The following is an 18,531-nucleotide window of genomic DNA, read 5'->3' on the forward strand; positions in this document are numbered from 1 at the left end:
GAACAAGAGTTGGTAATAAGTGCTAGCTTCTTTAAAAAGAAAGATAAAAATAAGTATACATGGGTAAGAGTGGCAAATGGAAGAGTAGTAGAAAGGGCATTAGTGGATTATGTGTTGGTAACTAAAAGAATGTTTGGAAGATTGAAAGACGTGCACGTGTTTAGGGGTATGGCTAACGGTATGTCTGATCATTTTTTGGTGGAAGGAAAATTAGTTGTAGCAAAAGAATGGGGGAATAGAGTAGGTGGATGTAAGAGGGAGGTAGTGAGGATTGAAGAGCTAATAAAACCGGGGGTAAAAAGTAAATATCAGGAAAGGTTGAAAATGGCATATGATGAGGTGAGAGTAAGAGAAACTGGTAATTTAGAGGAGGAGTGGAAGTTAGTAAAAGAAAATTTTGTTGGGATTGCAAGTGATGTATGTGGCAAGAAGGTTGTTGGAGGCAGCATGAGGAAGGGCAGTGAATGGTGGGATGAAGGAGTGAAGGTGAAAGTGGAAGAGAAAAAGAGGGCTTTTGAAGAATGGCTGCAGAGTAATAGTATAGAGAAGTATGAAAAATATAGAGAGAAAAAGGTGGAAGTAAAGCGCAAGGTACGTGAGGCAAAGAGGGCAGCTGACTTGAGGTGGGGTCAGGGATTGGGTCAGTCATATGAAGAGAATAAGAAGAAGTTTTGGAAAGAAGCGAAGAGAGTAAGGAAGGCTGGCGCAAGAATTGAATAGACAGTGAAAGATGGAAATGGAAGGTTGTTAAAAGGAGAGCAGGCAAGGAAAAGGTGGGCGGAATGTTTTGAAAGTTTGCTGAATGTTGAGGATAATAGGGAGGCAGATATAATTGCTGTTCCAGGTGTTGAGGTGCCAGTGATGGGAGATGAGAATGAGAGAGAGATAACAATAGATGAAGTGAGGAGAGCACTAGATGAAACGAGAGTAGGAAAAGCATCTGGTATGGACGGTGTGAAAGCTGAGATGTTGAAGGAAGGGGGTGTGACTGTACTTGAATGGTTGGTGAGATTGTTTAATATGTGTTTTGTGTTGTCAATGGTACCAGTAGATTGGGTTTGTGCATGTATTGTACCACTATATGAGGGTAAGGGAGATGTGCATGAGTGTTGTAATTCAAGAGGTATTAGTTTGTTGAGTGTAGTTGGAAAAGTGTATGGTAGAGTATTGATTAATAGGATTAAGGATAAAACAGAGAATGCAATCTTGGAAGTACAGGGTGGTTTTAGAAGAGGTAGGGGTTGTATGAATCAGATTTTTACAGTTAGGCAGATATGCGAGAAATATTTAGCAAAAGGTAAGGAGGTGTATGTTGCGTTTATGGATCTGGAGAAAGCATATGATAGAGTTGATAGGGAAGCAATGTGGAATGTGATGAGGCTATATGGAGTTGGTGGAAGGTTGTTGCAAGCAGTGAAAAGTTTATACAAAGGTAGTAAAGCATGTGTTAGAATAGGAAATGAAGTAAGTGATTGGTTTCCGGTGAGAGTGGGGCTGAGACAGGGATGTGTGATGTCGCCGTGGTTGTTTAACTTGTATGTTGATGGAGTGGTGAGAGAGGTGAATGCTCGAGTGCTTGGACGAGGATTAAAACTGGTAGGCGAGAATGACCATGAATGGGAGGTAAATCAGTTGTTGTTTGCGGATGATACTGTACTGGTAGCAGACACAGAAGAGAAGCTTGACCGACTAGTGACAGAATTTGGAAGGGTGTGTGAGAGTAGGAAGTTGAGAGTCAATGTGGGTAAGAGTAAGGTTATGAGATGTACGAGAAGGGAAGGTGGTGCAAGGTTGAATGTCATGTTGAATGGAGAGTTACTTGAGGAGGTGGATCAGTTTAAGTACTTGGGGTCTATTGTTGCAGCAAATGGTGGAGTGGAACCAGATGTACGTCAGAGAGTGAATGAAGGTTGCAAAGTGTTGGGGGCAGTTAAGGGAGTAGTAAAATATAGAGGGTTGGGCATGAATGTAAAGAGAGTTCTGTATGAGAAAGTGATTGTACCAACTGTGATGTATGGATCGGAGTCGTGGGGAATGAAAGTGATGGAGAGACAGAAATTGAATGTGTTTGAGATGAAGTGTCTAAGGAGTATGGCTGGTGTATCTCGAGTAGATAGGGTTAGGAACGAAGTGGTGAGGGAGAGAACGGGTGTAAGAAATGAGTTAGCGGCTAGAGTGGATATGAATGTGTTGAGGTGGTTTGGCCATGTTGAGAGAATGGAAAATGGTTGTCTGCTAAAGAAGGTGATGAATGCAAGAGTTGATGGGAGAAGTACAAGAGGAAGGCCAAGGTTTGGGTGGATGGATGGTGTGAAGAAAGCTCTGGGTGATAGGAGGATAGATGTGAGAGAGGCAAGAGAGCGTGCTAGAAATAGGAATGAATGGCGAGCGATTGTGACGCAGTTCCAGTAGGCCCTGCTGCTTCCTCCGGTGCCTTAGATGACCGCGGAGGTAGCAGCAGTAGGGGAGTCAGCATTATGAAGCTTCATCTGTGGTGGAAATGTGGGAGGTTGGGCTGTGGCACCCTAGCAGTACCAGCTGAACTCGGTTGAGTCCCTGATTAGGCTGAAGGAACATAGAGAGTAGAGGTCCCCTTTTTGTTTTGTTTCATTGTTGGTGTCGGCTACCCCCCAAAATTGGAGGAAGTGCCTTGGTATATGGATGGATATATATATTTATATATATATATATATATATATATATATATATATATATATATATATATATATATATATATATATATATATATGTATATATATATCTATATATATAATTTTATATAAATATATATACATATATATGTATAGATATATATATATATATATATATATATATATATATATATATATATATATATTTATATATATAAATATTTACATATATATATATATATATATATATTTATATATTTATAGATATATATAAATATATATATATATATATATATATATATATATATATATATATATATATATATATATTTTTATACATACATATCTATATATATAAATATATATATTTATACATACATATCTATATATATAAATATATATATATTTATATATAAATATATATATATATATACACAGTATATTTACATATATATATATATATATATATATATATATATATATATATATATATATATTTATATTAAAGTGTAAAATCCACAGAAAACAGGAAAGGAAAAGACCAGGTACCCCGAAGAAGTGTACATAATACACGAAGGCGCTTGGTACCTGGTCTTTTCCTTTCCTGTTTCCTGTGGATTTTACACTTTAATATCCGCCACGTGCAGTTTTGTTACTGATAAGTAATATATATATATATATATATATATATATATATATATATATATATATATATATATATATATATATATAAAATTCGATATATATATATTTTTATATATATATAAAATTCGATATAATATATATATATATATATATATATATATATATATATATATATATATATATTCATATATATATATATATATATATATATATGTATATTTATACATATATATATAATATATATAATTTATATATATATATATATTTATATATATATATATATATATATATCTATATATATATATCTATATATATATATATTTATATATATATATATATATATATATATATATATATATATATCTATATATATATATCTATATATATATATATCTATATATATATATATATATATATATATATATATCTATATATATATATTTATATATATATATATTTATATATATATACATTATATATATACATATATATATACATATATATATTTATATATGTATAAATTTATATATATATATATATATATATATATATATATACATATATATATATATATATATATATATATATATATATATATATATATATATATATGAATGAGTATCAATAAATAATACCAAATCTATCGCATTTGTCTCTAGTGTGCCTTGGAAACCCACAAGGACAACCAGTGAATGGAAACACCTCCTGGGATGGAATCTCAAGAGCAGCTGGAACACAAGTAAGATTTGCCTCTCATCAAAATACAAAATAATGCTCTTCATCTACGGTTTCCTTGCAGATTCTTATTTCGTGATCCCAGCTTAAGAGCTATTAATTCCATTACACGTTTTGCAGCCAGGCAATGAGAAATTGGTAATTGTGTGAAAGTAGAATAATTGACTTGCCAGTGTACTGTAAATGATTTAAGTCGACAAGTGATATTCCTGGTAAGCTGCATGACTTTTAATGTTTATTGTTTATCTTTAAGAATATTTGTATTTATCATAAATACAAAATACAAAGAAAAACATTTAGTGCATGGTGAATATCCAATATATTTTCTTTCTATTTTTTTATAGAAATGCCAAATACTGATAATACTTCAAAGGCACTACATACCCTACTTATGGGAGATTATGAAATTCGAGGTCACCGTTTGTTTTGTAACCTCTCAAGCGTTCACAATCTCTAATACAATAACTTTTGTTTCCGTATGTAGTAAGAGTTCAGATGCACATTCATACATTCCGAGTTTAGTGTTATTTGAATTCTTTCTCTATCCGTGGTTAGTATCAAATGTATTTGCTACCTTTCTATTCTGTCAGGATGTGCATTATCTCGATTTCCGTCATACCTGAGTGATGGCATATAACATATTATATCCTGTTCCATTTACATCCCCACAAACACAAAAATTTTGAAATTTCCTTATTTCAACAAGAACAAAATTTCATTAAATATATAATTTCCAGGATTGATTGATTGATTGATTGAAAGTTTTTTGGCATCCTGACATCTAAGGTCATTGACGCCGATACCATTTACTGTATATGAAAATTAAAAGCAAATTCGATTAAAACCATAAAAATTAAGAAGTCCTTACAATAGTTAAATAGTTTTCAGAAGACCTGCTTCTGAAATAAATCTAAAAATTCCGCTCGCATAGTAAGACACATCATGTCCAAGAATCTTGGCAAGGATAAACCTGCCATCCTCACCTCGAGCCTCAAACAGATGTCTATTTCTTAAGTTAGTAAAATTAGGGCATTCGGTCAACAAATGCCTCACTGTTAAAGGTACTAAGCAGTCCTCGCAATACGGTTGGTGTTGGCCCTTCAGCAGAAACTCGTGTGTCAACCGTGTGTGACCAATACGGAGACGACAAAGAGTCGTCTCCCATTTTCGGGGAATCATGTTATACCTCCAAGGTGATATGATATTTGTTACTTCCCTCATTTTATTGCCATCTTGAATATCCCAGTGCTGTTGCCATTTATCACATACCAATTTCTTGATGTAAGGTAGGAAATCGTTACATGGAATGGGATACCTCCTTGGTAGTAACTCGGATGCCGCATTCTTCGCCAGTAAATCTGCCTTCTCATTCCCAGACACACCTACATGTGCTGGAACCCAACAAAATCGAACAGTTATACCTTTCCGTCCAATAATAAAAAGCCATTCTAAAATCTTTAAAACTAGAGGGTTACTAGAATTAAAAACTTCTAAAGCTTGAAGAACACTCCTTGCATCACTAAAAATTGTAAAATTACCCTCCTTTTCCAAAGCTATTTTCTCAATAGCGGTTAATATGCCATACAGTTCGGCAGTAAATATGGAAGCTGTTAGAGGAAGTGCACCTCTACAATTAAAATCATTACTATGTACTCCAAATCCAACGCCAGCATCAGATTTGGAGCCATCAGTATATATAAAAGTCGATCCCCTATGTTCTTCAACATGTTCCATAAAAAGAGACCTGGATTCTAAGTCAGTCAAATTCTTCTTAACTCCAATAAAGTATCTACAAAAAGATATGTCAGGTAATTTCCATGGAGGCGTTGATGATACCTTGAATGGAAGCACCTTATTTCTAATTATATCCAGATTGTTTAATAATTGGTTGACCCGAAACCCAAAAGGTTGAGGAGATTTTGGGTGCAACTCAAAGTAGGTTGAGTTCCTTACAAGGCTTGCAGTTTGAAAGGCTGAAGAATTGGGGAGTCTTTGCAATCTAAACCAATACCGAATAATAGAGGACATTCGGTAAAGGTCCAGAGGCAACTCCCCAGCATCAACAAGGAGACTTGTGATAGGGGAGGTTCTAAAGGCTCCTGTGGACAATCTAATGCTAGCATGATGTATTGAATCTAGTATTTTTAACCGGCTTGGGGTTGCTGAGGAGTATATTTCGCATCCATAACTAATTTTGGAAAATATCAAGGCCTTGTATAATTTTAAAATTGTATTGCGGTCTGCCCCCCATGATGTATGGGACAAGACTTTTAAAAGATTCATAGCTTCAACACATTTAGCTTTTAATGTTTTTAAGTGAGAAACCCATGTAAGCCTACAATCAAATATCAACCCTAAAAATTTGGCTTCACTTGCACATGGGATCCGTTGACCTTTGATGTATATATCCGGGTCTGGATGTACTCCCCGTATACGACAGAAATGGACAATTGTAGTTTTACTTGTTGAGAACTTAAATCCATTCATATCGGCCCAATGGATAATTTTATCAATAGAGAGTTGGATTTTTCTCTCAACCATTGCCATTCTGGCTCCAGCAAATGATATGGAGAGATCATCCACAAATAATGTTGCAAGAACATCCCGGGGAATGACTGAGGATATCCCATTAATTGCTAGTGCAAAAAGGGTTACACTCAGCACACTCCCCTGAGGAACTCCTTCTTCCTGGCACCTACTCTCTGATAGAGCTTCCCCAACTCTCACTTGGAAAACTCTATGTGAAAGAAATGACTGGATGAATAGTGGTAGCTCACCTCTCAATCCGCACTCATGGATTCTTTTAAGTATACCGTATCTCCATGTGGTATCATATGCCTTTTCAAGATCAAAAAAAACTGTCACATGGTGCTGTTTGGAAGCAAAGGCTTCACAAATGGAGGACTCAAGTTGTATCAGCACATCAGTCGTTGAGTGCATTTTCCTGAATCCACATTGAATGGGTGATAAAATATTCTTCTTTTCAAGGTACCAAATCAGTCTTGCATTGACCATCTTCTCCATGATTTTACATAAACAAGATGTCAATGCAATAGGTCGGTAGTTTGCTGCTAAAAACTTGTCCTTACCGGGTTTTAAAAAGGCTAAAATAATGGCTAGTTCCCAAACACTTGGATAACTATGATCATGCCATATTCTATTAAAAATGCTTAAAATAAATAACTTTGTATTAAAAGGTACATGTTTAATCATTGCATATGGAATTCCATCGGGTCCAGGGGCTGTATCGTTACAAGTAGCAAGAGCAGAATCAAATTCTCTTTCAGTAAAAGGAGAATTGTATGACTCTTGCTTTCTTGTTGCGAAGTTTAAAACTTTCTTTTCTTCATTACTCCTATACTGGTGACCAGGAGCTGCTTGACACTTGCACGATACATTTGAGAAATGGTCAGCCAGGGCATTGCTAACTTCGGTTGCTCCAGTCATATACTGGCCATTTATCTTTAACACTGGTGGTGGGTTTGGGGTGAATTTTCCTGCTATCTTTTTTACTTTCCTCCACACAGATGATGTTGGTGTTCTACTGTTAATGGAGGAAACAAAGGACATCCAAGACTGGCGCCTAGCTTCTTTCATGGCACGGCGGAACTGGGCTCTACATTTCTTGTATATGACTAAATTCTCCTCATTACGGTGCATGCGCAATCGAGTTAAAGACTTTCTTGTGGCTCTGTGCAGGGCAGTTAGTTCTGACGACCACCAGGGGACTGGTCGTCGTCTGAATATCCCAGTTGTTTTGGGAATGGAATTCACTCCTGCTGTGTGAAGAGTTCCATTAAGTAAGTCTATGGCATCATCAACACTTTCAAACTGTTCTGCATTTCCTTCAATTTCACTTAACTCCCGAAATCTATTCCAGTCCGCCTTATCAAGATTCCATCGAGGTGATCTTTGTAAAGGTGGACCATTGTTGGTGTTTATAATGATTGGTGCATGATCACTAGTATGCCAATCATCTAATGTTATCCAATTAAAATCGAGAAGACAGTTAGAGCTTGCAACTGATAGGTCAATGCAGGACAAGGTACCTGTCTGTACATGAAAATGTGTGGGCTCTCCTGTATTGAGGAGTCCGACATCTTCATTCTCCAAAATTGACGATATAATATTACCCCTTGCATTTGCTAAAACATCACCCCATAAAGGATGTCTACTATTAAGGTCTCCTAGTAAGAGAAAGGGTTGTGGGAGTTGTTTAATCACCTCTACTATATCATCATATGAGATGTTATCATTTGGAGGCAAGTAAAGAGAACAGATTGTGTATTTTCTCCCTATATCAATCTGTACAGCCACTGCCTGCAGAGGGGTACAGATAGACAAAGATATTTGGGGAACATCTCGACGAATGTATATAAGACTTCCCCCATGGCTCCCTGCTCGTTGATCATATGGTGTCCTATAGCTAACATACTCTCGAGGACAAGGAGTATTAGCATCGAGCTTGCTTTCTTGTAGACATACTGTTATAGGGGAGTGCTCACGTATGAGGAGCTTAAGTTGTTCATATTTCGCCCTTAAACCCTGGCAATTCCATTGCAGTATGGAGGAAAAAACTATGTTTTATTTTTTGGAAGACACCTTAGATGAAGTCTTCCCAATGGCACTATTTGATCTAACAATGTTTCCCGGAGGTAACTCTAGAGAGGATCTTGATATAGTGGGTTTTGTGTTTCTCTTTTTTTTTTGTGTCCTTTTGATCTAATTGTTGAGGAGGATGGTGGACCTCAACTTGAATTTCTGATTGGTTCAATTTACCATCTAGTTGTTCAGAAACATCAGCAGACAAGATATCATATTTATTGGAAGTCGTGACTTTAATGTTTCTTATGGTAGGAGGAGAGAGGGAGGGAGGTCTCTCTCTTTTTCGATTAAAAGGTTGTGATCTGTCAGGTTTTTGCACCTTCCCCACTACGGGATCACCAGGTAAATTGGTTTCGAGTGCAACCTCCATCAGATCAGGCAAGGAAACGGCCTGCGAGAGGTTTGTACTATTGTTTAAAATTGGAGTAGTTGGCTTTCGAATAATTTTCAGATCTTTAATTGTCCGTTTTGATTTTTCCACAATTTCTGGATATAGATTTTCGATGGGACTTTCAACCTCTTTAACTACTTTCATTTGTTTCTTTATCTTAGAAGTAGAGATATAATTTTCGTCTGTGTGGTTTGACAAGTTTTTCTTCAGAACCATTGAAAAAGGTTGCCCTGGTCTTATTTGCTTTTCAAGAGCTCTTTTACGAGCCTCTTTAAAAGTAACCCTTTCCATGGTCCTAATGGCCTGGATTTCTTTTTCAAAAATAAACTTTACACAGCTTTTAGATGTAGCTGGGTGTGCTTCCCCACAATGTATGCAATTAGGGTTTTCTATGCATACTCCATGACTACTTTTTCCACAGTTGGCACAAACAGCTGGCTTATTGTTTAGTTTTTCTTTACATTTCTGGCTTAAATGGCCATACATTTGGCAATGATAACATCGCAATGGTGACGGGATATATGGTTTTACCTTCAAAGATAGCCATCCAGCTTTTATAACATTTGGTAATCGGCATTGATCAAATGTTATAATCAGAGTAGCAAGAGGGATACGTTGTTCTCCAACTCTCTTTCTCATTCTGACTACTTTAACTACTCCTTGACTTTTCAGTTCATCCTCTATTTCTTTCTCCTCTATATCCAACAATTCTGGAGCATATATCACACCTCTACTCTGGTTGAAAGTAGGGTGTGAAACGCATTTTACGCTATGACCATTCAATGATGTAAGTGTTTTTAACCTTTCACCTTGTAATGGGGACAGTGTCTCTATCAAGAGACTTCCATTTCCCTGGGGTAAAATTTTTGGCTGCCCTCCACATAAAGTAACTATTTCTCTATTAGCTCTAAAAACATTTATACGCTCATTTCTTCCGTTTTCAAATTCCAAGATAAAAAATTTTTCATAATTCACTACTTCATAGTGACCAGGTAATACTTCTACTTTTCTATATCTTTCTGTACTGTCATCATTTTTCACTCTCTCTCTCTTCTTCTCTAACGTTTTATTATTCACATGACGTGAATAAGGTTCTAACGTTACAATGTTAGAACCCGAGTTGGAGCTGTCTGTACCGAGGTCCATGTTTGTATTTTCCAGGTCGTCAACAGAGGTGTTGGGTTTTTTTGAAAAGGCAAGCCGGGTTATCCACCTCTTATCGGAGGATGTCAGTCCTCCTATCCCATGTGGCCCAACACGAGAAGAGGCTTCAGCGGGGACCAGTCCTCTATTAGAGAGGGGCTGCCTCTCTTAAGGTGGGCGTACACTGGTCAGTGGGGGTAGTTAGCCCCTCCCACCGTCGACTCCAATGCCTGGCGTCACCCATTACCCGCAAATATGGCTGACTTAAGACCGGATCACTGGAGCCCGACTCTTAACAGACTTGGTCTGCACCCAATGGGGTCTGCCAGAGGGTGATGGCGTCTAAATTGGCACAGGTTGAGATGGAATGCAGTCCATCCCACACTCTGCCAAATCCAAAGCAGCATCCAAAGTAAAATCGAACATGCCAAAGTCGTCAACAATATAGAGCCCAAAAGGAAGAGATGGGAGAAAAAAGAAATTATCAAAAGTAAAAGAGAAAGTGCTGACTGATTTAGTTGGATCGACAGCTGGGCACCGAGGTCCAATGGGAAGTAGTTCTCACTGTTCATTAGAGCCCAGCTGCTAATCCCTAAGCCCCCCATCCTCATCAAGGCTTCAGCATCTGGGGGGTAATTTCCAGGAATTACTTTTCCTTTGATGAATATTAATTTGAGCACCGGTGAATTTCCTTCTAATTTTCAATCAATATTTCATTCAAAGGATATTTTTAGAAACAATAATTAGAGAAACAGTCTATTTCAATCTCTTTACAAGACCCAAATTTCAATAAATATATAATTTCCTGTCAATATATTTTTCCTATATATATATATATATATATATATATATATATATATATATATATATATATATATATATATATATATATATATATATATATATATATATATTATATATAATGAATAAAATGTATACCATCAACATTCCCACACTCCCACTGTCCACAGATACTCTTAAAAAGCCAAGGAACCTGAAGATCGAATAACTTGATTATTCCCTTATGAAAATAGTTTGAAACACCGAAGATGACACAGAGAGCCATGGAAGGATACCTCTTCATGGCTTACCAATACATCTAAAGTCAATATATTGAACAAGAAACGTTTATGAAATTGTCATTTTGCTATAAAAGCTATTCTTAAGAGAAATTTTATAAAGAATGTTATAAAGATAAAAACTACAAAATATGTGCTGAATCCTGATCATATGACCATACATACAAGGGATGTACAGAAAATATAAAGAAATCAATCAACCAACAACATAGAACTTTAGCAGCAAAATGCCCAATGATAAAGGCTCTAATTGAAAAGAAAATGCAAGCAACAAAGGAGAACAGAAATGCAACATCCACTACATACTACAGTACGAGTTACGCCAAAGTAACAGCTACCATTACAGAAAATTGTCAGGTTAATACAAATAGCCTTCTAAACAATATACAAGAAGACACAAGAATTGCAACAATAACAAAAATATAACAATACAATTGGGACAGTATCAAAGAAAATTCTACACCTCAATAATATACAGCATATTAGTAGATAATTTATCGACAATGCATTTCCCTTTAGAAACAATAAGGTAGAAAACCACCATGAAGAGGAACAAAAGACAACAGTAAGTTTCAAAAATTTCATAATATACAACAGGATATGCAGTAATTCAAACAAGAAGAAAGTTTAATAGAAAATTCGGAAGACGATGCATCAGATGAAACTTCATACCCCGAAATGAACCTAATTCGGACTCAAACTCACCAATTCCCCCACCAGGAGATATAAGAATTGTGCAGGAAACACATCACCAATCAGTAAGAAATATACAAGCCTCACTACAAAGCCCAGAGATCTCTCAAACCATCCCATTTTGCAAAATCCACAAAGATTAACTTCAGCATAAAAAAAAACTACGCCGTAGGCCAAGAATACCAGAAATCAAAAAGTAAAAGAAACATATGCAATTATTGTAGTAAATTAACATTAAGACCAGAACAAGAAAAATGCACCTTTGTATTAATAAAATTCTGGTTAAATCTCACTTTAAATCGCTTATAACAATACTTAACTTTCCAAACTATTCCCTACCATGGTAAGTTAGCTAACAGTCTTCACTCTTCTTTCACCTACCTTTCCTTTCAACTAAAAAATCACTTAAATTACTTTCAATGGATGTACTTTTTAACTTCCATATGTCGTTAAACATCCTTGGCCTACCGCAGTTATATCATCGCTTGAGAAATCCACTGACTGACACCTTCCTTGTAGTGATAAGTTTGATCCAAGTAACCATACCCATCATGACCTGGATTTTCATTAACAAGAAAATATTTCTCTGAAAAAAACTTTCACCATTTCCGGATTAATAGACTTTTTCGCTTCTCCCAAGGTAACTCTGTCATGCCCACCTGGTTACAAACTGGGTGACGGGAATGAAACAAAGGTTCTAACATGCCAAAACAACGGCAACTGGACAACTGAAGATCTTGATTTAATGATCTGTCGCACACGTAAGTACAGTATTAGTAGCATCCTGTATCAAAAATACCCAATCTTCCATCCTACTATCAAACAAAAGTTCAAAACTGAAATATAGCCAATGTTCCGAAATCGCTGATTTTAAAAAAATCTAAGTTACGATGTATATCTATGCACAAATCCTTGGGTAATGAGCTCCAGGTATTCCTGCACAAAGCCAAGTTTTCTCATCCAGTGACCCCTAAAAGCATGCAAAATGAAGATATCATCGATAATTCAAAAATATCTCTTTACAAAAATACTAATGGATCTTTTAAACTTGATCCAAAACATCTAAAATATGCACAGCTTATACAGTATATGATTCAACAAATATGCACATTTTGCTATTGAAAAAATTATTCAGAATACTTTTGTTTTATTTCTATCATCCATTCATCTTTTCTAGCGGTGACTGTGCCCTTGCCGGCACTTCCACCTGAAGCGCAAATAGAAGGGCTCCCTCCCGGAGGACTGATCTGGCAAGACCTCGAGATCAATTTTACTTGTCCCAACAACACAATGTCCACCGACGGTCGAACATATTTAACACTAGTATACAACGGCAGCCAGTGGTTGGGATATGACGCGTCCTTCGTCTGTCTAAACAGTAAGTTTGATAAAAGGGAAGAGTCTGGGTCCAACAAAAATTCTTTAACATGCTCCACCCACAAGCATAGTGATTGACCGTCACCTTCTTACAGCTGATTCATGTAAACATAATAATATAGATTATAGGTAATTATAATACCTTAAATAATGACCTACGTGGCAGGCTTACGCGGCACATCTAAGTACCGCTGGCCAGAACAGAGGACCAATGATATGTTTATTTGTGAGCTATGCGAGCCACAGTGGAGCACACCATTAGGCAAATTGCATTACTTGTGAACAGAGCATATTAAAGATTTGGGGCTGAACACAGTCACAGCCGGAAAAAGGGGTTGAGAGTAACAGAGCTCTATTTCCAGTGTATGCCCAAGGAGGGTACGGCTTCTTCCCATGGTACTTTCTAAAAGTTAGTTTTATACCCCACCATATACATAAATATTTTCTCATTGGTGGAAGCAGTGACGCCCTGATCCAATTTGATTAAATAATTGAGAAGGTTATGATGTGTAATTCAACTTGGCTACACCATTACCTATGATTTACCAAAAAAAAAAAGACCTCCGAAAAAACATCAATATAAAGACCCATCACGCGGTTACATATCTTTATGATATGAACACATATACAGTAGAGGTGATTACATCACAGATTTCTACCCTCGCTTTACCTTTTCAAATCCAATGGTATAAAGAGCATTCTTCATTTTATTTCCCATTGCAGATCTTGAAGTTTTCTGTGGAAAACACTAGCAAGTAATATATATCCACTACTGGTCACATCCATCAAATATATTTGTTTCAAATAAAAACAATGACCTCTCCCTTTTCAACTTCCTTTTTTTTTATACGATTACCACTACAAGTATTGGAACTGATTGAAAAATAAATGAAGCTCTCCCTTCCTTACTTGGATTCGAACCCACACACATTTGTTATTAGTGAAGTTTCTGTTACACACCTTACAACAGGTGTGCGTATACATTCTTTTATATATATATATATATATATATATATATATATATATATATATATATATATATATATATATATATATACACGCATACAATGTTTTATACATATATAATATATATATATATATATATATATATATATATATATATATATATATATATATATATATATATATATATATATATATATATATATATATATATAAACACATTGTGTGCGTATGTTTATAAATGTATATGTATATGTATATGTACATATATATACATACATATATATATATATATATATATATATATATATATATATATATATATAATTATAAATTATATTTATTTTTCTCCATTTTGTTGGAGAAAAACCATAAAATGTAGAGCTTTTACTTCCCCAGCAAGTATTTAAAAGTAATGTTGCATTCTCCCCACACGTAAATGTATGATTGATATATATATATATATATATATATATATATATATATATATATATATATATATATATATATATATATATATATATATATATATATATATATATATATATATATATACTGTATAGTTATATACTATCAACCTTACCATTAAGGGCTTGATGAGAAACCAGAAGGTTCCATCCTTCCAACACCAACCTTCCCAAAATAGAGAAAAAGATGTATCTAAATCTTCCCCCTTTTTAAAAATCGTTCATACATCTCTTAACTATGTCTTCACCTTGAACCAGCTTGCCAATCGGACCCAATGCCTCCCTACAACACCATACGATACAACTACACAGGCGTAAGGGCGATAGGATCAGTGGTTGCCTACTACTGTGCCGCAGGGCGCTTCATCAACATGGAGCCCTACTACTACAGCTACTGCGACGGGGAGGAATGGAATCTGACGGATATGCCCACGTGTGAATGTAAGTTTGCGAGTTTAAAAGAAAATTCAATGCTATGAAACCTTGTTCCTTATATATGTTCTGATTTATGAATAATATATTCGTTTAATTCTTCAACAGTTATACATTTAGCATTTAAACGCCAAGAATATATATATACCCAAAAATAAAGAATGACGAATTAACAGATTCCAGGACCCATCAGTCGATATATGGCATTTTTATAAAAAAACAATCAAAAATGTCAAGAGGCCAACAATGTCAATGTTACCTTCAAAATATTATTTATAAAAGGATCGTTTTTTTCAGCATTGAATATGAAATTATCAATTATACTTATATTATCCAATGCTAATTTTCAATTATCAAGTGAATAATACCGATACAAACCCAAAATGATTCTAAATATTAAAATTTCAACTGTATACTCTTATATCTTTCACATGGCCTGCTTCTTCGACGAGAGACTAATCCTGCAATGTGGTAAGTATATTCTCTATTCGCAGCATCAAATGACCTACATTTCACAATAAAAATATACTTTCAAGTTTTTTTTTTTTAAAAAGCAGCTAAAATTGTAGATTTTTCAAAATAAATTTTATCCACGCTCAGCAGTAGATCACTGAATGCGGAATTAGACACTTAACGTAATCATACCCGTTAGAAAAAAACAACAGTTTAACGTTGAATATATATACAATAATATATATATATATATGTATATATATATGTGTATATATGTATATATATACACATACATACATATATACATATACATATATATACATATACATAATATATGTGTATATATATAGTATATATGTATATATATATATATATATATATATATATATATATATATATATATATACATATATACAGTATATATATATATATATATATATATATATATATATATATATATATATATATATATATATACATATACATAATGTATATAAAATATACATATACATATACATAAACATAATATATATACATAATATATATATATATATATATATATATATATATATATATATATATATCTATATATATAAACATATACATACACATATACATATATATACATATACATAATATATATATATGTATATATATATATATATACATTATATACATATATATATATAAATACATATAAATAGAGAGATACATATACATATATATATATATATATATACAGTAGATATATAAAATATATCTATATATATCTATATAATATATATTTATATATAATATATATACATAACATATATACATATATATATATATATATATATATATATATATATATATTTATATATATAATATACATATATATGTAATATAATGTATATATATAATATATATAAAATATATATATACATACATACATACATACATATATATATATATATATATATATATATATATATATATATATATATATATATATATATGTGTGTGTGTGTGTATATATATATATATATGTATGTATATATATATATATATATATATATATATATATATATATATATATATATATATATACATACATATATATATTTAATCGAATATCTATGTTAACAAAATTATAAATTTCTTCGTGCCTCATTACGCATCATTGAACTAATCCTGTATATGTTATATAGATATTCCATAAAACATTTTCACCATTCTAATATTCCCTTCATCCTCATCAAGATTTTTATCATCATTTCACTGAATTTTCACCTTCTTTATTCCTGTATGTTATGGAGTCTTCCTTGAGCTTGCAATAATATATTTAGAGATTGTTATTGTCATTGAAAATAAATTATGTCAGCTATCAGTAGAACTATTCAGTTCTCATCTTTGTAAAATAGTCCAGCAATTATTTAAGCATCATAATAAAACGCAGATTCGAATTGAGTCGTTTTTAACCCTTATCAAAAAGCAACATTTTTCTTTGTTTTAGAAACTTTTCAAATGAAAGAGACCGGGCCAGAGTCAATACAGATATCGACTCTGGGCGGGACGATCTTAAATGAATGAACAAAGGATCCCTAACCAATAAAATAAAATAAATTACACTGGTGAGAATGTACAATTCTTATCCAATAAATGGAGCATTCCCTTATAATAAAAGGTGTGAAGGATCTATTTATCTTTCTTTTACGTTTTGTCGGATACACTACCCATATCAACAGCACCTTGGTCTAATCTATATAAATACACACACGTTGTGTGTATATATAGGGGATTTATATGATATAATTCCTACCCAAAACACTTATAACATACTTGAAAAAACTAAATATTGAAATTTTCCGCCAATCCAAACGAGTATAATTCACCATTTTACTCGAGTAGACTTCAAATAAGGATTTTGAGTCTGGGAATTACTCACATCATATTCATTTCCAAATTAAATACCCAGGTTATACCAATGATAAAAGTCGGCTACATGGCGAAGGAAATGACATACTCGCACAAAATTTTTACATTGTTCCCTTAAACGAGGACTTACCTTATACTACATACATACAAGAAAATTTGTATATAAAAATTCAAGTGAGGTGTAATTAAGCAGCTTGATATATAATGTTTGAATATATACATTGTGCATTACCGTTTAAATAAAAGGGATAAATTCGAAACTTTACCTAAATACAGGAATTTTTTTAAACAACTCTTACTATATGTTAAATCCCACAAAAATAATGGAGCATACAGTTCTATAATACCCCTCTTTACGTCAGTTCAACATACAGTACGTCAGTTCAACATACAGTACGTCAGTTCAGATTTCTAGTCAATTCTTGCACCTTACGTCGATCTGCAAGTCATGAAATAACAATGACAGCACTGAACTGTAAAATACTGTATTTCACATGGATACTCAATAATATAAGTATTAGGTTTTTTTTTTAATGATAGCAGGTTATAAATAGTTTTTCGTGTTTAGAACATATTCAGGGAACCTTTAAGTCCGTCATTTTACACAGCCAAAACCCAACCTACGTTGAAAGTTCATTCACGCCAAGCCTCTCGGAAACGAGAACGAGAGTAGGGTATTACTGTATATCATTTCTCCCTACAGGGCAACTTTCATCTACCGATCTCTTTAGCTGATAAAAACATTAATATCATTCAGGATAACCATAGTATCCCATATCTATATGCCTGCAACTTACACGAAAAGACGGTCAACACTGCCATACATGGTATTCAAATTGCTACTCAAAGTTTTCAGAGACATAAATAAATAAAAGAATCGTAAAGCGTTATTTCAAGGGGGTGAAAATACTCAAAACCTACAAAAAATAATGACAAATATGACAAATTCGTAGATAATTTGTATTTTTCCCAAATATACA

General features: G+C 33.6%; 1 protein-coding gene across 1 annotated transcript in view; it reads left to right on the forward strand.

The window, feature by feature from the left end:
- Nucleotides 1-15,328, forward strand: part of LOC137615022 (sushi, von Willebrand factor type A, EGF and pentraxin domain-containing protein 1-like) — a 44,367-nt gene extending 29,039 nt beyond the window's left edge. The window contains exons 13-15 of the mRNA XM_068344658.1: nucleotides 12,583-12,703; nucleotides 13,120-13,320; nucleotides 15,008-15,328. Coding sequence (XP_068200759.1) covers nucleotides 12,583-12,703; nucleotides 13,120-13,320; nucleotides 15,008-15,228 — 543 coding nt within the window. The 3' untranslated portion in view covers nucleotides 15,229-15,328. The remainder of the gene's footprint in view (nucleotides 1-12,582; nucleotides 12,704-13,119; nucleotides 13,321-15,007) is intronic.
- Nucleotides 15,329-18,531: the final 3,203 nt, after the last annotated feature.

This window comes from Palaemon carinicauda, chromosome 21, assembly GCF_036898095.1.
Source record: "Palaemon carinicauda isolate YSFRI2023 chromosome 21, ASM3689809v2, whole genome shotgun sequence".
In the NCBI taxonomy this organism is placed as follows: domain Eukaryota; kingdom Metazoa; phylum Arthropoda; class Malacostraca; order Decapoda; family Palaemonidae; genus Palaemon; species Palaemon carinicauda.